The sequence below is a fragment of the Acomys minous genome, assembly GCF_964271855.1.
Source record: "Acomys minous genome assembly, chromosome: 10".
Classification (NCBI taxonomy): Eukaryota; Metazoa; Chordata; class Mammalia; order Rodentia; family Muridae; genus Acomys; species Acomys minous.
The window spans coordinates 34,130,499-34,153,010 of NC_140491.1; the positions used below are offsets into that span (position 1 = coordinate 34,130,499).

The 22,512-nt window shown below is 43.7% G+C and overlaps 1 protein-coding gene across 1 annotated transcript in view; it reads left to right on the forward strand.

Annotated features, from left to right (window-relative positions):
- POLN (DNA polymerase nu) overlaps positions 1 to 22,512 on the forward strand; it is a 142,749-nt gene that overhangs the window by 108,059 nt on the left and 12,178 nt on the right. Inside the window, exons 19-20 of the mRNA XM_084798671.1 lie at positions 11,162 to 11,244; positions 18,696 to 18,827. Coding sequence (XP_084654797.1) covers positions 11,162 to 11,244; positions 18,696 to 18,827 — 215 coding nt within the window. The remainder of the gene's footprint in view (positions 1 to 11,161; positions 11,245 to 18,695; positions 18,828 to 22,512) is intronic.

Below are 22,512 nucleotides of genomic sequence, written 5' to 3' on the forward strand. Positions count from 1 at the left end.
AAATTTGAGTGAGACTGAATTAAAAAAATAACTGGCTAAGACATTTAGAGGAAATTTTAAGACCGCATAGTATTTGAGTTAAGGCATGGCTCTTGTTCTCTACACTCCCTGAGGTTTGGAATGGGACGTCGAAGGAAGGTATAGGAAATGTGATACTTGGGGAGCAAATTAGTGAGTGTAAAGTTGGAGACAAGGCAAATACAAAGAAAGCAGCTGTAACTGATAGTGTGCTAATAAAGGGAAATGCAAGGTTCCATGCTGGAAGAATAGGAAAGAAGCTCTGAGGGCAAGTCTCCACCAAAGACACCAACTTCTGAGAATGCACATACATCAGAAAGGAAAGAGTGAGCTAAGCAGCTGAAGGGGTTCTCTACTGGAAAACAACAGGAAGTGTTTTCCCTGATCTAACTACCAAGGCACACAGAGACTACTACAGCTATGGTAGAAGCAGTCAGATTACATTTCGAACAGGCCATAGAACTTGGCAGCAGCAGCCTCTGGTCAGAAAGTTGTAGAGATGTGCACCAAGCTTGGCCAGACCGTGCAAGAAGATTCTGAGAAGCCTATATAAGCCTGTGAAAGTAAAACCTAAGTTTTATGAAGGCCCAAGTGTATTGGAAGTCTCAGGATATCTACTGAGAAAAGCGGCAGAAATGGGATGGAACTGTCCCAAAAAGCTATAGTGCTATAGGTGGCAAAACTGAGGGGTGGGGCTACCCAAGCCCATTGAATCCACATAATGCCACCAAGTGTCCAGACGCAGAATAAGGAAATGTAAGACTTGATGTTGGCCTTGCTGGGTTTTTTATATTTCTTTGGTCTGATCTGCTCTTGTTTGCCCCCATTTTACACTTTGGGAGTAGGAATGTTTACTCTGTGATATTTGTATATTAGAAGTATATTATTATTATTATTATTATTATTATTATTATTATTATTATTATTATTATTATTAAAGGGCTTATAGTTAAAGAGATTGCCTTGAGTTTCAAGAGTAGACTTTTGGATAATGTTGAAACTGTTAAAAGACTACCGAGAGTTTTGAAGTTGGACAGAGTGAACTTTGCATTATAAGATGGCTATGAATCTATTGGGGTGAAGGGTGGAATGTTTGGTTTAGAAGTGGAATATTTGGGTGTCAGGTTGACAAGGAGTGGACTTGTGCTTAATCATCATGGTTAACTTGACTGCATTTGGAATCACCTAGGCAACATACCTCTGGTATTAGTCCCACTAGGCAAGAACGAAAACCACCATTCAAATTAAAGCCAATTAAGTGAGCTTTATTTACTATGCATAGGACTGACTCTCCAAAGCAGCATTTAAAAGCATAATGTGGGCTAGCTTTTTAGGCCTTCTTTTATAAGGAAAAAGTGTAAACTGCAGGTTTTTTAACATAAGGATTTTGCAAGCACATTTTACAGAAGCAGATAGCAGATTAGATTATTTGACAGGCCACCTTGGCAGAATATCTCAAGGTTCCTTGACAGAACACCTTATCTTGTTAGAGCAGAGTATGTGTGAGCCAAACTTGAATTCTGTAGCAAATAGAAATAATAACTTACTCTAACCTTATGACGAAATGGCTTTTTACTCTAAAATGGAATCAGGCAGGTCCATCACTGGGTATATTTGTGAGGACACTGAAAAAGTTATTTAATTGAAGAGGTAAGATCTCCTCTAAATGTAGATTAGAGCAAATATTAATAAAAAGAATAAAAAGAAGGAAGCCAGTTAAGCACTAGCATGTCTTTCTCTGCTTCCTGACTGTGAATATGGTGAAATCAGTCGCCTTACATTTCTGCCACTATGCACTCCCCTCAGACCATTAGCTAAGACAAGCCCTTCCTTGAGTTGCTTTGGTCAGGTATTTTGTCAGAGCAATGAGAAGAGTAATTAGCACAGGAACCCAGCAACCCCATTCTCGTGTAACCAATGGGAGAGTGACTTGCATACACTCTGCTCCCTTAAGTTAGACCTAGCCGTATAGTGCAGAAGCTGCCCTGCTTGAAGGACTGACCATACCGGAAGAACGCGTGGAGGACTATGCTTCTGTGGTCAGGCAGCCCGAGAAGAATCTCACCACCTAACTAGTCGCCTGAGTCTGCTCACCAGGGCTAGAAACTAGAGACTCATCCTTCTGCCTCTCATGGGGGACCCCCAAGGTTATGTTCTGGGCCCTCACCCATATCCATGGCTTCCAGAAGACCTTCTCTCTAACTCTGGTTCTCTCTGGGCTCCAGGTCAGCTGTGACATTTGCTCCTTGGATGACTTCATTTTTTTTTTAGAAAGTACCTTACAGTTGTAGCCTGGGCTGTACCTCTCTCTGTGTCTCTGTCTCTCTCTGTGTCTCTCTCTCCCTCTCTCTCTCTCCCTCTCCCTCTCCCTCTCCCTCTCTCAGGCTGCTCTTGAATTCTCAGTCCCATTGCCTCTCAAGTGCCACACAATTGACAGGGTAGTCAGAGGTTGGAAGCAATTCTGGGGTGCTTTACGGTACAGGCCTTGCAAAATACCAGATCCTTTCCAGAGATCTCTTATGCCTACTGAACTTCCCCAAATCAATGGCTCCTGACAGTGTGTTAGAGGCTGGAAGCCATTTTGGGGGTGCATCACAGTACAGACCTTGCAAAATACTGGATCACTTCCTAGAAAGCCCACAAGCTTAGTGAACTCCTTTAACAGGATGGTTCTTAGCACTTTGTAGACCAGGCTGACCTCTAACTCACAGAGATCCACCTGCCTCTGCCTCCCGAGTGCTGTGATTAAAGGACTGTGCCACCACGCCCAGCTTAGGTAAAAAACCTTAACAGTTACAGAAAGCTTTCAAGACAGTTTCCCCAGGACATGGCAACATATTTAACATCTGGGGTCTTTCCAAAAGGAACTGTGTGACTACAGGAACAAGAAGGCCTCAGCAAGTATAGCACTCACTACTCTAGGACAGCAAAGCAAGGTTTCACTCAGCTTGGATCTGTGAACCATGTTCCCTTCTTAGCTACAGGCCAGAGGAGTATTTCCTTCGTTTCTTTCCTAACTGCCATTTTTAAACCATTAAGACAAGTTCTGAAACCAGACTGCAATTTTATAAGTTAGTCTTAAAGCAAAAGACAAAAGTCACAGAGATCACTCTTCTAGGAGAAATAAAGAAGGGCCTGAGAACACTCTGCTGTGTCTGCTCACATGAATGAGCAGCACATGAAGCTTCCCTTCTCTGGGAACATTTTACGTAGGCAGAGGACTGTGGAGTGACTTTGAAGCTCATTGGAGGTTTTGTCAAACCCTCAGAAAGAGCTCTGGCTCACTTCATGATCACCATCATCATCACTGTTGGGCACAGGGAGAAGTCTAGCTAGATCCATTTTTAGGTTAAAGAGGTAGAGGGACAGGTAGTTCGAAGACTCTTTATACATGTGCTAGCCACTCTATACACATCTGTTGAAAGCATACCTTCCCCAGTTCTAGCCCTGCTGGGCCAAGTGTTCCCATAGCTGCCACCCAAAGGCATGCACACACATTCATGCTCAGGTACACATGAACCCACATGCTGTGTGCACACCCACTCCTGCACATACACAGCTATTCTTACCTTTATAGGTGTGTAGAACTCTCTTGGTTGCTGAACATCCCCTTCCTCTCTTGTGCTCACATAGTTATACTTTTTTCCTTTGCCTTATTATATCAGAAGGGAAAAAGATAGATGTGTCACCTTTAACCAAAGGTCCACCAAGTAGCTTTCAAGAAGGCACTCTGTGTTGCTCTGTGGTTGCTGGCAAAGTGTAATATCATGGAAAAGGCTGAGAGATCCTTGTCACTATCAAGTGAGGGCTAGGAAGGGAAGGTCCAGACTCCAGTGATATTAGATGAGGGAACCAACAGGAGCTAGGAATGGACTGATGTGTGAGTGCAGGGAGGGAGTCAGGCAAGATGAGGCACGAGCACTGGTGAGGGATGTGAGTCCAGCCAGCATTCCTGCTCTACCCTCACAGAGATGACAGATAGCTGTGGTGACAAGATTGGAGCTCAGAAAAAGACCTCTGGGAGAGAAACTGCAAGATAACCAAGTGGTGAATGCCAGGGGTTGCCATCAGGCTGGGCAAAGCAACTGCATATATATACAGGCTGTTCACACTTTCGGAGGAAGCTAGATGGTTGTTCTGGTTCTCACCTGAACATGGGTGTCAGCACATGAAATAACAGCGAGGGCCATAATCTACGCATCAGCCACTTCCTCCCATGGCCACAGATGCAACTGTCTCTGCTCATGTGATCTGACGGGCAGGAGTGGCCTTGTGAAGTGCTCAGCTGCACAAGAGAGACTGAGACTACTGCCTGTGTAGCTCCCTCTGGGAGGTTTATTATTCATTAAGGACTCCAGGCCTGGGTTTGATGGGGGGTGGGCATTGAGAGAACTCAAAGGTGGTTCTTCATTTTTGCTTTCCGGCAAGATTGAATAAGCACATTTATCCACTACCAGTAGATAAATGGGGCTGTCCCTGTAGAAACATTCTGGCGGTTCCTCAGAAAGTTAAAGTTCCATATGACCTAAGGGAAATAAAAACATGTCCATACAGACCTGTGTGTGGATATCTGTAGTGATATTGTTTATTCTGTTGGCTTTGGCAGTGTCAGTGGATCCTGGCCAGGTATTTGTAGAATGTCCTTACTTTGCCACTTGTCTGATGATCTTCTGGTTCTTATGCTAGGGTTATGGAATGTGGAGGAAGACCACAGTCTCATGACCTTACCTGAAAGACACTCTTCAACAGATTTTATCACTGCTGATGCTCACCTTTATCACTGGGCTGCCATGGTGTCTATATGCTATGGAAGAAAATGTATGCAGCACAGCCTATAACTGAGGGGTAGGCAATGAGGCCCAGTCTTCTTAAGTTCATAGTACATACACAATTTGTATCTTTTCTACATAGGAATTTGTCTGTCTTGTTTATTAATTTATTCAATTATTTATCAGCCTGGGTTCACATTTTATTTTGGGTTATAATACAGGAAGACTTGTTTTGTTGTTTTATTTGTTCAGCTGGCTCCTATGTTGCTTTGACTGTACCTCTTTGTGTGTGTGTGTGTGTGTGTGTGTGTGTGTGTGTGTGTGTGTGTGTGTGTGCGCCTACTTTCTAGCGCTACACGGTTCCCAGGATCATCTAGTATATTTCCTGTCTCAGTTCTAGAACCAGCCATTTCAACACCCATTATCTTTATTAAAAAGTGGTGGTAGAAGCCACACTCTGGGTGATGGGTGTATGCTTTGCTGCTGGGGAGTCACTGCTTCTATTTTTTACTTAAATAATTTATTCAGATTACATCTCAATTGTTATCCCCTCACTTGTATCTTCCTGTTCCCCTCTCCCTCCCTCTTTCATCCTATTCCCCTCCCCTAGGTCTGTGACAGTGGGAGACCTCCTCCATATGATCACAGCCTATCAGGTCTCATCCTGGTAGCCTGCTTACTCTCCCTCTGAGTGCCACCAGGCCTCCCCACCAAGGGGAAATGGTAAAATAGGGGGCACCAGAGTTCATGTCAGAGTCAGTCTCTGCTCTCCACACAACTGTGGAGAATGTGCTGTCCATTGGCTAGATCTGGATAGGGGTTCTAGGTTTACTGCATGCATTGTCTTTGGTTGGTATGAGTCATTGCTTCTAAATCCTCTCAGCTAATAGTGGAAGTGTGTGTGTGTGTGTGTGTGTGTGTGTGTGTGTGTGTGTGTTCCCTGTATATACATGTCTATAAGTATTTTATATGTAAATATCTCTAGCTATGTAGGAATTGAGAAGCATTTATTAGAGATTTGGGGTCTTTTGGCATAGACACAGTAGAAATGAGACCAAGGCAAATATGCAGGGAATTCTGGCAAAGCTTTAGGGCAGTGGTTCTCAACCTGTGGGTCACAACCCCCTTAAGGATCACATGTCAGACATCCTGTATATCAGATATTTACATTATGATTCATAACAGTAGCAAACAGCAATGAAATAATTTTATGGTTGGGGTCACCATAACATGAAGAACTGTATTAAGGGGTTACAGCACTAGGAAGGTTGAGAATCACTGCTTTAGGGAGGTTCAGCTCTTTGCTGACATAGTAGGCAGTTTTCTGAAGAAAGGCTTTCACTGATGTGTCAGGTGGGCTACCAGCACTCATCATCTTGCCTGAGAGCTTCCAGGTGCTGAAAAACGCAAAGCAAGGCAAAGGGTGCAATGTAGAAAGACCTGTCTCAAAAACAAGCAAGCAAATTAGCAGACTGAATTGAGTCTCTATTTAGAAATTAAAATTCACAAAAGAGGTATTTTGGGGTAAAGAGTCTCTATATACTGTGAGGATTTCTTTCAGAAAGAAAGAATTTGGTTTTTTTACCAGAAGTATATCTGAATCTGTATCAGAAGCCCCCAACCATTGCTACCAGGACACATTTCAAGTTTAATTAGCATTTGTGAGCTTGGTGGGTAAGACAACTCTTAGTGCATATATTTGCATTTGCCTAATTGTTTCAAGCCAAATTTTTACTTACAATTCATCATTTATTTTTTCTTCTGTTAATTGCTTGTCTATAATTTGTTCATTTTGTCATTCTTGTTTTTCTGGCATCTTCTGTGATTTATTAACCCTTTGGCAGGCATGATGCCTGTACTTCTCCCAATTTTTACTGGGAGAATATAAATTATTCACCTATTTTGAGGAGTGAGAACAGTTCTGGGGATTGAACCCACACCTTAAACATACTAAGCAAGTGCTCTATCACTGAGCTATATTCCTAGCCCTTTAAAAAGAATTAGTTTTTGCCATGGTCTCACTAAGTTGTCCAAGGCTGGCCTCAAAGCCTAGGCAGGCCTTGAACTTGCCATCCATCTACCTGAGCACTCTAAGTAGCTGGCTAATAAGAATTTATATACTCAAAAATTTTTATGCCATCAAATATATTGGCTTTTTGATGCTGCTTTCTTGTGCTGAGGGCAGGCAGGTTCTCACTGTGTTGCCCAGGATGAGCTTAAGTGATGATCCTGCAGCCTTAGACTTTCAAGTAACCACCATGCCCAGTGTGTTGGTTAGTATTGATTGTCAATGCCACAGGAGTTATCACCCAAGGTACAAACCTCTAGGCATGTCTGTCAGGGACTCTCAGTTCATTGATGTGGAAAGACCTACTATAAATGGGAATACCATTCTGTAGACTGGAGTCCTGGACTGAAAAAGGAGGAAAAAGTAAGCTGACACCAGCATCTCATTTCTCTCTGCTTCCTGAATGCAAATGTTTCTCAGTAGCCCTGGCTGTCCTGTAACTCAATATGGAGACCAAGCTGGCCTCAAGCTTACAGAGATCTGCCTGTCTCTTCCTCCCGAGTGTTGGGATTAAAGGCATGTTCTACAATCCTCCCTGCCATGCATGGTGTTTTTAATGAGGTAGTCCCTTAGACATTTTCTCTATTTCTTCAATAGATACTGATCTGTTTAATATGTTTCTAAAAGAACTGAAAGTTGAATCCAGGACCTTATGCATGCTAAGCAACTGCTCTCCTAGTCAGCCAACCTCATTAACTTTCATCTGTAATGAGGTCAGTTTTTCTTTTTTTAATAGTCTTGATATATTCCCTAGGCTGTTCTAGAATTCATAGACTTCTTTCCTCCATCTTCCAAATTCTGAGATTATTGGAATATGACATTACATTTAGTATGAGGTCATTTAAATTATTTTTCCCAATGCTAAGGATGGAACCCAAGATCTTTTAAATGCTAGGCAAGGCCTCTGCCAGCAAGCTGCTTCCCCTGACTCCGCAACCAATTTGTATTCTTAAATTTTCTCAAGATAGTGTCCATCTAACCTAGGTTTTCAAAAGGACCTATATGAAGTTGCACAAGGTAATTTCCAAGGAGTTTTTTTTTTAACTTCCTCAATGCCAAAAGTTACTTTCCTTTGTAGTTTCTTACTTTATATATTTGCACTTTGTCTCTTTTTTGATGAAATTAGCAAATTTAATTATCTATTTTATTTGCTATAAGAACAAAGATCCACACTCGGGAGGCAGAGGCAGGCAGATTGCTGTGAGTTCGAGGCCAGCCTGGTCTATCAAGTAAGTCCAGGACAGCCAAGGCTATACAGAGAAACCCTGTCTAGGGGGGGAGAAAGAGCAAAGATCCTACTTGCCAATTTGATCTTCTATTCTCTGCTCATTTCATTAACAAATGCCCTGTCTTTATCATTTCCTTTCACATTATTTTTATTAGCTTTGTTATTGTTGTTTTCATTGTTTTTTGAACTGAAAATATTTTAAATTTTTCATTATTTCTTATTTATTAAAAGAGGGATTTAGGGCTATGAATTTTCATGGGTGTTTCTATGTAACCCATTAGCAGATATAAACTATTTCCATTGGAAACTATGTAATTTCTGTTTCTATTTCCAGCCACAGAAAATGTTTTACTTTGGCAATTGTTGGTCTTAATGCCCATGCTACCAAGGTCCTACTCAGAAAGCCCTTTCCTGGGCCTGTTAGCTCAAGGGTATTCCTTACTCTCTCCTCTATCAGGTGATGAGCTTTTTGTTGAGATCCTTGATTCATTTGGAGTTGAATCTTGTTCAACATGAGCGATAAGAGATAAAGATCTAGTTTCATTCTACATGTAGCTGTCCAGTCTGACCTGCCCATTTGTTGAAGATGCTATACTTTCTTCAGTGTGTATCATGGGTCTCCTTATGAAAAAATCAGGTGGCTGTAGGACTATGAGCTTATATGTCCAATTTTATTCCATTAGTCAAAGTATCTTTTTTTATGCCAGTACCATGTTGGAGGGTTTTTTTTGGCAGGGGGAGGTTTATAAATGTTAGGTACCAAATATAACCAGATTTTCTTGAGCCACCAGCTCCCAATAATGAGATGGAGACCTTTTATTAATTATTAATGCTTGCCCTTAGCTTAGGCTTGTTCCCCAACTAGTTAATTTAAATTAACCCATTTATATTAATCTACTTTCTGCCACATGTTCTGTTACCTTTTTGCAGTCTCTCAGTCCCAGCATCTGTTTCCTCCTCCATGTCCAGCTGGCAAATCTTCCCCACACCTGATTCTTCCCAGGGTGCCTATCTCTGCTGGAAATCCTGCCTTCCTCTCCTGTCTTTGCTATTGGCCATTCAGCTCTTTATTAAACCAATCAGAAGATATTGGAGGGAGTGTTCGCGAAATATGATTCTGCCAAAGAATAACAGTGCCAAAGTCCAACTGTACTGAGCTCTCTGGTACAGAAATCAGCATTTGAATTGGATGGAAAGACAATCTTTATACAGTTAACAAAAAGATAATCCCAACAGGGGTTGTTGTTTTGGTTTTATTTCTGTCACTTTGTAGTATAGCTTGAACTCAAGGATGGTGATACCTCTAGCAGTTTTGGTTTGGTTTGGTTTGGTTTTAATTAAGGACTGTTCTAGATATCCTAAGTCTTTTGTGTTGCCACATGAAATTTAAGATTTTTTTTTCAATTTCTGTGAAAAAATTGAGTTGGAATTTTGGTGTGGATTGCATTGAATCTATAGATTGCTTTTGGTTAGACAGCCATCTTCACAGTATTAATTCTACCAGAGCATGAGCATGGGAGCTTATCTCACTGGGCCCACAGCTCGTTATAAAACCAAGACTAAGGATGAGATAAACAAGTATATAAAACAACAGGAAAGGGAGAAGCTGAGGATGCACTGTTACTTATAAATGAGGTGGTCACCTGTAATGACATCTAACATGTGGGGGAAGTGCTAGAGGAGACAGCACCATGGAGACATCCCCCACAGAAATACTGAAAAAAATCAAGCAGCAGTTAACAAAACCAACTTATCCAGAACCTTGAAGAATAGGCAACAGTTTACTCCAGGCAGACAAATGCTAAGAAAGGCATCTTGAGAGTGGAAGGAAAGCTTTGTGGTCTCTTCTGCCTTTTCTTTGCCTCAGTAAGCCTACCTGTGGCAAGTGCATATTTTGTTCCTGCTTAGAACCTGATCCCTGGTTCTGAAGGGAGTAACGCGCACCTCTTTTGCAAAGAAGTATAGTGGTTTCTATTCTCATTTATTGGAGCTAACTGAAGGCTGGACTGACAGGATACTCATTGTGTGTGTGTGTGTGTGTGTGTGTGTGTGTGTGTGTGTGTGTGTGTGTGTCCACGCACTCTCTCACACAGTAGGCACTCTCAACCACATCATAAGGCAAACAACCTGCAGCTGCCTGAGGCAAAAATAACAGTTGAGGTGAACAAGAGAGCCCAAGACTACGGTGTCTAGGAGAGAGATGCCTTGTGAAATCAGGCCACTCAAAAGCAGTTGTGTATGCTTGGGAAATCTAGAAAGCCTTGGGTATGCCAGGGAAGGTGACATACTGGAAAAAAGAAAGAAAGAAAGACTGAGTCCTCACCTTGATGTGCAGCGCAAACAGGACGTGAAGGCTAAGACAAGTTGGGAAGCCTTGATCACAAGAGGCTACAACAGATCCACAATCACAAAAGCTGAGAGAGGCCTCTGTCTTTGGTGCTTGAATCTGCTTACTCCATCACTGAGGCTGGATGTGGTTGCTAAGGATGTTTTCAAGAGCAGCAATCAGGGGAGTCTCTTCTTTGGCACATGCACCTGTCACTGGGAAGTGCCTAGGCAGGGAGGAGCAACTTCTGGGGCCCTATGCTTCTTGGCTATTTCTGCTTTCATCTCTGAGACACTGGTTCCCATGCCCTCACGCTGTCTGAATGTTGTAGCTGCAGGGTAGAACTCATTCTGCTCTCTGTGGGAGATCAAAGCAACAGCTGCTTATCCAGTCCTGTAAGTGACTACAAAGGACTAAACCCAGCTCACTCCTGTAGTGGCCACAGCTGTGGCTCAGGACCTGTCACACAGGCTCCCCTAAAGCTGGATGGACATCCTTTTGTGAAAGCAGTATTTAGTTTTGATTTATGGTTACCTCCAGAATTTGAGGGCCAAGGCTTCACTGTTGGTGTCTCTTTGGGAGCCCCAGGAGAGCTGAATACTGCATTCATTAGTCTCTACTGCCTACTGGACAGTTCTGGCTTGAAATGGTAAAGGACCTCAAGGGAAGGGGACAGGATGCATGTAATTTGGAGTCTGTCCTTCTGCAAACAGTGCCAACAAGGCCGAATAACATGCCATTTTTCCATGCAGGAAGAACATCCCCATAGAGCATGTGACACACATGGACAGAGAGCAGACCAAGAAAGTGGTGTACTCTGTGGTCTATGGAGCAGGTGAGGCATTGGGAAAGACTGGGTCTTGGTGTCATCCATCAGCCAATGGCTGAATGCCTCAGAGAAACCACTGTGTGAGTCCCTGTGTGTTATTTACATAAACACTGCAGCTGTATTTGTGTCGCAAGATATTAGACAAATCACTCCATGCCATAGTGCCATAGATCCTGTAAGACAATGCTTCTCAACCTTCCTAATACTGTGGCCCTTCAGTACAGATTTTCATGTTGTGGCCCCGACCAAAAATTATTTTTGTTGCTATTTCATAACTGTAATCCTGCTACTGTTATGAATCATAATGTAAATATCTGTGTTTTCTGATTGCTTAGGCTACCCCTTAAAAGGGTCATTCACACACACCCCACCCCTGCCAAAGGGATCACAACACACAGGTTGAGAACCACTGCTTTAAGAGCTGCAACAGAGGTTTGGAGTGTGACCAGACCCTACCCCACATCTCACAACAATAAGCATCATCTTTGTGCTTAGAAACTCTCATCCCTAAATAGATACCACTCCAAAATGGGCTCTAGTTGGATTTGGTTCTGCTTCGTAGCACATATTCAGTAATAGCCTGTCCTTCTCTTTCTCCTCTTTCCAGAACCAGGAAATGTAATCCTCTACTTTCATCCTCTCTCCCTCTTTTCTTTCTTCCACTCCCCTGCTTAGTCTGTCAGTAGTGTGGTTTTTTTTTTTAATGTTTTGTTTATGTGTATGAGTGTTTTATCTGCATGTACATTTGCACTCCATGAAGTGCATTGTCCCTCAGAGGCCAGAAGAGGGTAGCAGGTCCCCTGGAACTGGAGTTACAGATGGTTGTGAGCTGCCATGTGGGTGCTGGGAATCAAACCCAGGTCCTCTGGAAGAGCAGCCAGTGCTCTTAACCACTGAGCCATCTCTCCAGCTCCTGTAATGTTTTCTTTTTTCCCTTTGAGTCATGCTAAAATAGGGACTAATTGCCCTTCAAGAAAGGCTACGAGCCCTCCATTCCTTCCTTGAGGGGCAGTCTATCTGCTGTCACAGATCCAGGCCTGCATGGATCTCCTTCTCCCTTTGGTCTATACTTCTGACAACTGAAATCCTATGTTCAGTCATGGAAAGCCAACAGAATTACATAAGCCTGGGTGTAAACTTCAGCACGGTGCATGCTTGTCCCTGCTAGACACCCCACAGTCTCCATAGCTGCAGTGCTATGGGTGTGTGCTTCTTCTGGAGCACAGATACTGTCTTGTCCAGATCCCACCCAGTACTCAGGGCTTTGCACTTGCCCCTCCCTTCATGGGAATGTTTGTTCCACATGCACAAAACCCATCCGCCTTTATTCAGCTCTCCCTTTCTCAACCATCATCCACCACTGTACTAGTTACTCATACCTAGGTGGTAAGTTGCCACAGAAAGCCTATCTGTTACCTCATGGTGGTGCCTGCCCCTCAGGCTACACTCAGTCTGCTGACTGGGGCTGTGGTATCACCTGAGCCTTCACTGGGATTCTACTTCCCTTAGCTTCTGTTTCCTGCTGGCCCTGTGGGTCTCTGGCATCAACAGCCTGCACTGTGACCACTTTACACTTCAAAGCCAGTTGGATGCAAAGTACCAGCTGTGTACCTGCTCATCTTGTTCAGGATAAAATGCCCATCCTTAGCATGACCCCAGGAAGCCAGGAGTGCACATCAGTTCTGCTCACTAATTAGCACAGAGGCACAAATCACTCACTGAACAAGTAACAGTGCTTTAAGGATATCAGACCTTAGGAAGTGTCTAGAAAGCAACGTGGAAGCCAGGGATCAAATTTAGGAGTAGTGATGCTGATGTTTCTCCTCAGAGTTAGCTGTCCCATTCCCTCCTTGGCCTCCTCTCTACTGTTCCCCTAGGCCTCAAGGGTTTCTGCCCTAGGAGAAAGCAGCATTCTGTCAAACAGATTAGAACTGGACGTCTTTGATCCTTCTGCAAATCTGCCATATCTTCAGCTCTGCGGGCCCAATGTTGTCCCATTCCTCCTGGGGCTCAAATCCCAGTTCTGTTACCTCTCAACCTGGTAGCTTCACAAGAAACCCTGTGCCTCTTTGCCTGTCCCCTTCCCCTTCAAGGCTCTCCTGGGGTTGCTGGAGCTACAATTGGCACAGTTAACTTGCACCTCTGTCGTCTGCTTCCTGTTTATCCTATTTCAGGGGTAGCTGTGTCACTAAGCTTCCAGAGGTCTCCTGGCCCTCCAGGCTGGAGCTAGCTCAGGGGGAAGGGATGCAGGGTGAATGTGTGATTCTCCTGAGTGTTGCCTGGCCCTGGTCTCTCCAGGAGTAGGGTCACCCTCACCACAATGGTTGTTTCCCAAAGAAAGATGGCCTCACGGCACCCACTGGCTCCTTCTGAGCTTGCACTTTATGTTTTCTGGAGAGGAAGAGTGCCTCACTGTAAATAAGCAGTGAGTCATTAGCTATTGATGCTAGTGAAGGGAGTAATTTGCTGCTTTTAGCCCTGGTGGTGACAGGGGCTCCCACCCTGAGCTTCTATCTCTGTTGCTCCATTGTTCCTGCTCCACCTGACAGCTGGAATTACTGTGTGTCTGCTATTCAGTTCATGTTGTCTCTATCCCTCTTTATTCCAGCCAGAACCTTGCTGATGAGCAGCCTGGGGGCATAAGAGAACCACCAGACTCCAGTGCTACTGGGGCCTTGGGAAACCCAGTGGAGGGGCCTTGGACAGGCAGCTGGTGATGGGATACAGAGGTGTTTCCACAGGAACCATCTCTGAGTAACCCAGAAGCTGCTCATAGAAATACCGAGCTAGAGAGAAACAAAGCTCCAATGCAACCTTCAGAAAACAGTTATGTGATCATTGCAAAGACTGATGCAAACAGAAGGGAAAGCCACAGGGCTATGAGACAAGCAGAGAAGTCACTTGGAAGATGTGGGTTGCATTCCCAGCCTCCTGCAGCAGTATGGCAACCCTGCCTGGCCTCCTGTGAACCTAAGATTTATGTATTCCATGTGTTTTCTGGGATTCAGATAACCCAAAGCTGGGCTCACAAGCCCACTGACTCTCCTGTATCCAGCTGAATTCAGCATCTTCCAGCTTACTGGGCCTTCTTATAGCCATCTGTGCTGGTTGATTTTTGTCAATTTGTTACAAACCTATACATATCCAGAAAAAGGAAAGCTTAATTGAGAAAGTGCCTCCAAGAAATTGAAGGCAAGCCTCTGGGGTATTTTCTTGATTAGTAATTGATATGGGAGGCTCCAGCTCATTGAGGATAGTGCTGCCCATAAGCAGGTGGTCCTGGGTTGTATAAGAAAGCAGGCAGAGCAACCATTGGAAGCAAGCCAGTAAACCAGCACTCTTCCATGGCCTCTGCTTCTGCTTCTGCCTCCAGGTTCCTGCCCTGATTTCCCTCAGTGACGGATTGTTACGTGGAAGTGTAAGATAAAATAAGCTCTTTCCTTCCCCAGTAGCTTTTGGTCATTGCTTTTATCACAGCAATAGAAACCCTAAGACACCACCTCTGAGCTCAGCAGGACTCTAGTCCCTACTGGAAGTCACTCCTAATCCCCAGGCTTGCTGGACTCCTGCATTCTGAGGGCTGGCCTAATGCTGAGTCCTCTCCATGATTCCTCAGTGAACTCCATATTCATGTTGTACAATCAGCAGGTGCAGAATGGCAGGCCCGCCCTGCAGCAGGAGGACAGTGGGTAAGGGCTCGTGCCTGCTCTCAAGGGGCCTGGTTCTGCCAGGAGAGTCAAAGTGCAGCCAAGCTGTATACTGAGTGCCCTGGGGATTGTACTTATGATGGAGCCTCAAAAGCCCAGAGCAGCAATACCTGGAGTGCATGGGTGTCCTGTTTACGTAGGCCAGGCGACATTCCTGGGGCTCTCTGTGGCTAGGCACTTGCTTAGCTCAGAACAGAAATAAATGCTCTACTTACATTTCTGTTGCTGCTGTAAAATAACCTATTGAAAAGCAGCTTAAAGAAGAAAGGGCTTATTATACTTACAATTCCAGGCTATAGTCCATTATCACAGGACAGTCGAGACAGGAATGTAAGCATCACATCCACAGTCAAGAGCAGAGAGAAGAGACACATGGATCTTGCTTGCTGTTCTCATACTGTTCAGGAGCCCTGCCTAGGGAATAGTGCTGTCCACAATGAGCTCGGTCTTCCTACGTCTCTATAGACATGCCCACAGGCCAACCTGATCTTAGATAATTCCTCAACCGAGGCTCTCTTCCCAGGTGACTCTAGTTAGTCAAGTCAGCAGTTAAAACTAAGGAGCGTAACCTGCCCCTTAACTTGACATGCAAACACTGAAACTTTCTACTCCCTGAACTCAAAGTCTCATTTACTGTTTTAAAACGTTTACTGGCTTATTTATTATATGTTCATTGGTGTTTTGCTTGCGTGCATGTCTATGCGGGTGTCGGATCCCTTGAAACTGGAGTTACAGCCAGTTGAGAGCTGCCATGTGGGTGCTGGGAATTGAACCTGGGTCTTCTGGAAGAGCAGCCAGTGCTCCCAGCTGCTGAGCCATCTCTCTGACTCTGATGTTCTTTAAAATGTAAAATACAAGCCAACTCCTAAAACCTCTCAAAGTCTTCAAAAATTCTAGCACTTCAGAAGTCCAAAGTCTCTTTCAAATTCTCTTAACTATATGTTCCTCTAAAGACAAAAACATTGTTCTTTTACCTAAATGTTCTTCTTCCAAAAGGGAAAAGCCAGTACATAGCAAATGAACAGTCACACTTAAGCAAACTCAAAATCCAGCACAGACACAAATCCCATTGCTCAGTACCTGACATCTGAGATTTACTCTTAGTGCTCTGGGCTCCAAAGGGCCTGGGCAGCCGCACTTCTCCAGCTTCGCCATCTGCAGCACACAGACTTTTCCTGTTAACCAGCTCCGCTTCATACCTATAGCTATTCTAGGGAAGACATCCGAGAGTTCTGGATTATCCAGTATCTTGAAAGCTTCACCTTTACCAGTGGCCAGTCAACTCTGTCACAAGGTGCCAAGCCTCAGATGTTCCTCTCAAGCCCTTCATGCCTTCAGAACAAGTACCAAATGGACAGCTTTTACGTTACCAAGTTCTGCTGAGGTGTAGCACGCCCCACTTCAACCACAGCTCGTTAGCTCTTGTTTGCTGATGCTGAGAAAGTACATTTCCGTTGTTCCAATGAAACACAGAAGGTTTTACCTTCAGGGTGCTAATCTGATTGACAATCACAAGATTAGCTGATTCTTCAGACCATGATAAGCACATGCAGTTGTTTTAGTCTGAATATTATGCAAATAGCCTTAGTCCAGTTAAGAGCAAAGTCCTCATTTCTCTCTAAAAGGCAGTCTGGGCCTCTTCTGTCTGTATTACTTTCAACAGTCTTACCTTCAAAACTCCCACAAGAATAGCCCATTAAAGCAGCTGCAACTCCAGTTCCCAGGGCACCCAACACCTTCACCTGCTCTTCTGATCTCCACAGGCACCCAGCATGCATGTTGGCAAAAGTCACACACATAAAATAAAGTAAAACTGAAAAAAAATTTTTAAAGAAGGTCTCATTAAGTTCTTCCCAGATAACTGATTGGCTTTCTCTAGCCCAAAGTAACAAATGCTTCTATAGTCTTCCCATTAAAACAGCCCAAGACATAAAAGCTTCATGGCCAAGTCTATTACAGAGCACTCCACTTCTGGTAACAATTTCTGTCCTAGTTGCACTTACATTGCTGCAGTAAAATACCCTGGAAAAATAACTTACTCATTTGGGATATAATCCAGAATTCCTAAACATATAAAGAAATGGGATGCCCTGACCACAGTCACAGGCTTGAGATAACCCCGATGTTAGAGCTGTAGACAAAGACTTCAAAGCTGCTCAGGAGCATAAAGAAAAACATGCTCATGGCAAATGGGGGGAAATAAATCTGCCAAGTAAAAAGAGGCAAATGGTAACTCTGGAGCTGGAATTAGCAATATCTGAAAGTTAAAGTTCCCCAAATTAGTTTAACAGCACATTGGAAATTAGAACAGAAGACAGTTCCACGTCCCTATGACTGACTTGGGTGAGGGTCAGCCTCTTGATTCCTTTCTTAAAGCCAATGGGCTTGTCTATTCCAGTACTGTGGCTGAAATTGATGGTTAGAATTTGATGGAAGAAAGTATTTTTTATTAACTTTTTCAGTAAAATGCAGCAAAACACATAACAACTTTATTGTGGAGACACTACCCTGACTTCAGTAAGGCCTAAAGGGAATTTAAGAGTTTTTTTTTTCCCAGCAAAAGTCGGGACAGGAAGGCTTGTACATTGACAGAAAACCAAGGACTCTGGGTGTTTGTCCCTCTCTATTGGGGAAAAACCTAGCTCTCCACTCTTCCAAGCAAAACATCACTGCCCCAAGTATTCAATATTGCTGCATTAGAACTCCTGAGGGGTTCAGTTGACTAAGGCCAGGCCAGCTGGCTAAGGCCACTTAAAGGGCAGGATCAAAAAGAGATTCTGAAAGGTCAGATAGCTCCTCTGCTAAGGAACCCCTCCTGTCTTCACAGACCCAGAGCTCAAGCCCTGAACCATGCTTCATAGACCAAGTATCTGAAGGCCTCTTGGATGGCCTTTGTGAGCCAGAGTTGGCCAGTTCAGTGCTCAGTGAGCCTTCCCCTTGCCCTAGTCTGACTCTCCCAGGAGTGATCTCTTGAAATCCCTCAAACCCTGCTACCCCTAAAGTCTAGGACTCTTCCATAATACTACTGTTAGTCAAGGGCCCTGGTACCCATTCCTGAAGAAAACACAAGAGAATGGTTACACTTTAAGCATCAAGTAGAAGCCACACTTGGCATAGAGTTTGGTTCATAGGATCCTGATCAATCCCAGAACTAAAGATTAAGCTAAGGCCTGTTGTTTCCAATTCACAATAGAAGACACAGATTTATTGAGAGTTAAACAACTTCCCCCAAGACCACTAGAAACCTCCTGTGGATGACAGGGCTGAAGTCCTACCCAGGTCTTGTATATCCCAGTACTGGAAGCCACCAAACAGAAGGCATACGTGCTGTGCTAAAACATGGTGCCACCTCCACCACAGACCTTCACTACTTCACTACAGCTACTTCACAAGAAATTTGCGCCTTTAGGGAGCAAAATACTGAGCTAGGTCAAAAGCATGTATTCTAAAATAAGAATGCTAATAAGCATAGCATGTTTCCACATTTGTCGTCAACTCTGCCTCCCTTGTTCCTGTGGGCCCCATAGCGTCTCCCAGTCCTACAATCAGATCTCCTGTTGACAAAGCTAAGAGCAGCACCAGTCTGCCTATTCCCAGCTTCATGTGCAGCTCCTGGCAGACAGGAGTCGGCTCAGAGTACCCTGAGCCACGTTATACCTGAGACCAGCAGTTGGCTCATCTCCACACACCATGTTCTCACATGATGCGGGTTAGGCCTGGACTCTGATGGCACGTCTTCCTGATTTACAGGCAAAGAGCGTCTTGCCGCTTGCCTTGGAGTCACTGTTCTGGAAGCCACCCACTTTTTGGAGCGATTTTTACAGAAGTACAAGAACATCAAGGACTTCACCCAGACAGTTATTGCCCAGTGTCACCGTGCAGGTAAGCCAGCTGCAGCCAGGCCCCTCCTCCTCCAGCAGACAGCGGTGTCCACAGCCCCTCACTTTGTTGCTGAGTGGATGGGCAGTTAAATGAGTGTCTGTATGGTGTGTGTATGGGTTAGTGAAGCAGTAGAGGTGGTTGGGAGAGCCATCGGCCCTGCTGGATCAACAGGGCTAAAGACTCCATGGAGAAAGGAAGGGGCTAGAGCTAGGTTCTACCTGTAGCAACAAAATGAACAAGCTCGAATTAAGATGATATGGTAGCTACATATCTAGGTAAAAATAGACAGATAAAACCCTACTGGGCTGGGCAGTGGTGGCCCACACCTTTCATCTCAGCACTTGGGAGGCAGAAGCAGGCAAATCCATGTGAGCTCAAAGCCAGCCTGGTGTAGAGTGAGTTACAGGACAGCCAAGGATACACAGAGAAACCCTGTCTCAAAAAGCCAACAAACAAACAAACAAAACAAACCCCTACGCCTGAAAGTAAAGACCATATATTCCTGCAAAAGGCATGTAGCCCATTTATATAATATCTCCCCAATAAAACATGTCAGCACAATATGGATATAGCTTTGCACATATTCTGTGAGTATGGTTTCTGTCCACACATTTGTTTGGAAATGTGTCATAAGCCTCTGAACTTAAGATTAAAAAAAAAAAAAGCTATCCCAATAAAACAAGTCTCACCAAAAATGTGAGACTTGGGCACATATATGCTTTAATTGGAAGTAAGAGGATAAAGAGTATTTTTATTTTTTAATATTTATTTATTTTAACTTTTTATGTGTATAAGTGTTTTTGCTTACATGTATGGTAAGTGTAGTCATGTAGCTGATATTGTAGAAGCCAGAAAAGAACACTGGATGCCCTGGTTGTGAGGCACCATGTGGGTGTGGGAACCAAATGCAGGTTCTCTGCAGGAACATCCAGTGCTCTTAACCACTGAGCAACCTCTCTGCCCTAAGAGTATTTTTAAATGAAAGAAATCTGTATGGATAGATAGATAGATAGATAGATAGATAGATAGATAGATAGATAGATATACATATACACATGCATATACATATATACATAGATATATGTATATATTATATACATCTTAGGGAAGAGCAGCAGAGGAAATCACAGAAGAAAGGAAATAAATGGAGGAGCAGATAATAACAACAAGCAACAGGGTTGCTGGGTGTGGTGGCACACACCTGTAATCCCAGCACTCGGGGAGGCAGAGACAGACAGATCTCTTTGGGTTCAGGGCCAGTCTGGTATACAGAAGGAGTTCCAGGACAGTCAAAGCTACACAGAGAAACCTTGTCTCTAAAACAAAACAAAACAAAAGCAACAGGGATAATAATTGATTCTGAGATAGCATTTCACAAATCAGTACTACTAACTGGATGAAAATGAAAATTAGATTGGGCTGTCAGAACTTCCAAGTCTAGCATGTGCCCCAGGGCAAAGCAAACATCTGTAATCCCACATGTTGTCAGGGACTCAAGAGATTATAGCCCGGAGCCTGTGCTCATGCTCATAAGTTCTGGGCAGCCACCACAGGCTTGTCCTTGGGCTGCTGCAGACAGCATGGGTGCCTAGCCACCTCCTGTTGGTCAAGGGAAGCCTCCACAAACCCGCAGCACACAGATCCCAAGGCTCACTGCTCATTCAGGCCATGGTCATCCCTCCCCCAACCTAGCAGGCCTCTGTCTGCCCAGACCACTGTCTGCCCAGAAGTCTCAGCAGCATTAAAATCCTGTCTATTTGAAGTGCTGCAAAAGTGATAGTGCCTAATGTTGATGAGAACATAAGAAGCTAGCGTCTTCTCACATGCTATAGATAGAAATATAATCACAATACAGACTTTTGGGTAGCATCAACTGTACCAATATTTTTAAATATTGTCCATAAAGCTGCTCACGCAATCTTCACAGTATTTAAAAAGTAGGTGATAGTTTTGCCTCTGTTTTACAGCAAAATAAAATGAGTCAACAGGAAGGGCAGTCAATGCCTGAGTCACATGGCCACACATAGAGTGAGCACTCTTCCCTGGTACAAGCATCACCTTTCCTCCTATTTTCATTTCTTAAAGGGATGTGGGGTGATATATACCCAAAGCATATTAGAATAATCATTTAGTTATTGGCCAAGGTTTGCTGGTAGCTCAATGTTTACCTTATAGTGAGAATTTGAGGTCATTTTTTTTAAGATTTATTATTTGTTTATTATCATGTATACAGTGCTCTACCTGCATGTACACCTGCAGGCCAGAAGAGGGCATCAGATCACATTATATAGATGGCTGTGAGCCACCATGTAGTTGCTGGGAATTGAACTCAGGACCTCTGGAGGAGCAGTTGGTGCCCTTAACCTCTGAGCCGTCTCTCCAGCCCTTGAGGTCTTTTTTTTAACCCAGTTATATTATGTGAATATGTTTTTGTTTTAATCCCAGCCGTGGGATAAAAGGCTGTTTCATAGCAGGTGGTTATGATTTGCCTTGTGCACTAGCAGGGGTGTGACTTTTGCCAGCTGCAGATAGTTTACAGTTGGAATGCTGGGGATTCTGAAGACGGTATAAATGGGAAAGCCCCAGGAAAGATGGGGGTGCTCCAAAGAAGAGGAAGGATGTTGCTTCCCCTGCTGCTCCTGGTTGCTATTGTTGCAATTTGATGAGGAGTTGGAGACATCCTAGTAACTAAGATTAGACTTGTCCCAAGGAGCCCAACGCCCCTAATCAGCAGGAAGTAGTCTAAAGAAGTGTCCAGGCTTGTGGACTGAGCAGCTAATGGATTCCTGGACTTTCTGTTCACAGCCAACCATTGTTGGATTAGCAGCCAGTAAGTCAGTATAATAAATCATAGATAGATAGATATTCATTCTATAAGTTCTATTACTCTAGAGAACCCTGACGGATACAGATTTTGGTACCAGAATTGGTTCTAGAGCAACAGAAGTATAAAGATGAATATTTTAAGTATCTGTAATTGCCTATTCAATTTGACAACTACAATTACCGAAGCCTCTCCAGTTACACCCTCTCCTAGGAGGTTGGAGAGTACTGAAAGCCCATGGTATGAATTATATTACAAAATGCATTTGATTATCCTGATCTACCAGTTGTGAGTGTCAGGGGATTTAGTGACTCTGCATATGAAACTTTTGACAGTTTTGAGGAAGGTAAGAGAAACAATGCTGCTGGTCAGTTACACTTAGCATCACTGGACAAATTGACGAAGGATGGGGATGAGTTTCATGATAAAGTTAACCAACTTCTCGCATCTCAGAATCTGGGGAAGGAGAACAATGAGCTCAGTGATAAAACTCACTGGTTCAGACGGCCATAAACAATCTGAAAGTCTCTAAGTGTGCTCTGAAAGAGAATCTTCTTCCCATCAGCCACAGAGCTCAAGCTGCAGAAAATCAAACGGAGCCCCTCATTATAAGATTACTTAAATTACAGTGAAAATTCAAGTCTTAGCCTCAGAGGTAAAGAATAAGATCCTGTAACTTGGGATGATGGTGTGTGAGGACCCTGTTGAAGATGAGAGTTTTGAACCCTCAGATTCTCAAGGGTTTATCTCTCCTAAAGAAGAGGGAGGGAGGAACAGGAGGACACAAGTGAGGGGATAACAACTGAGATATAATCTGAATAAATTAATTAAATAAAAAATAAAAAGAAAGAAAGAAAGAGG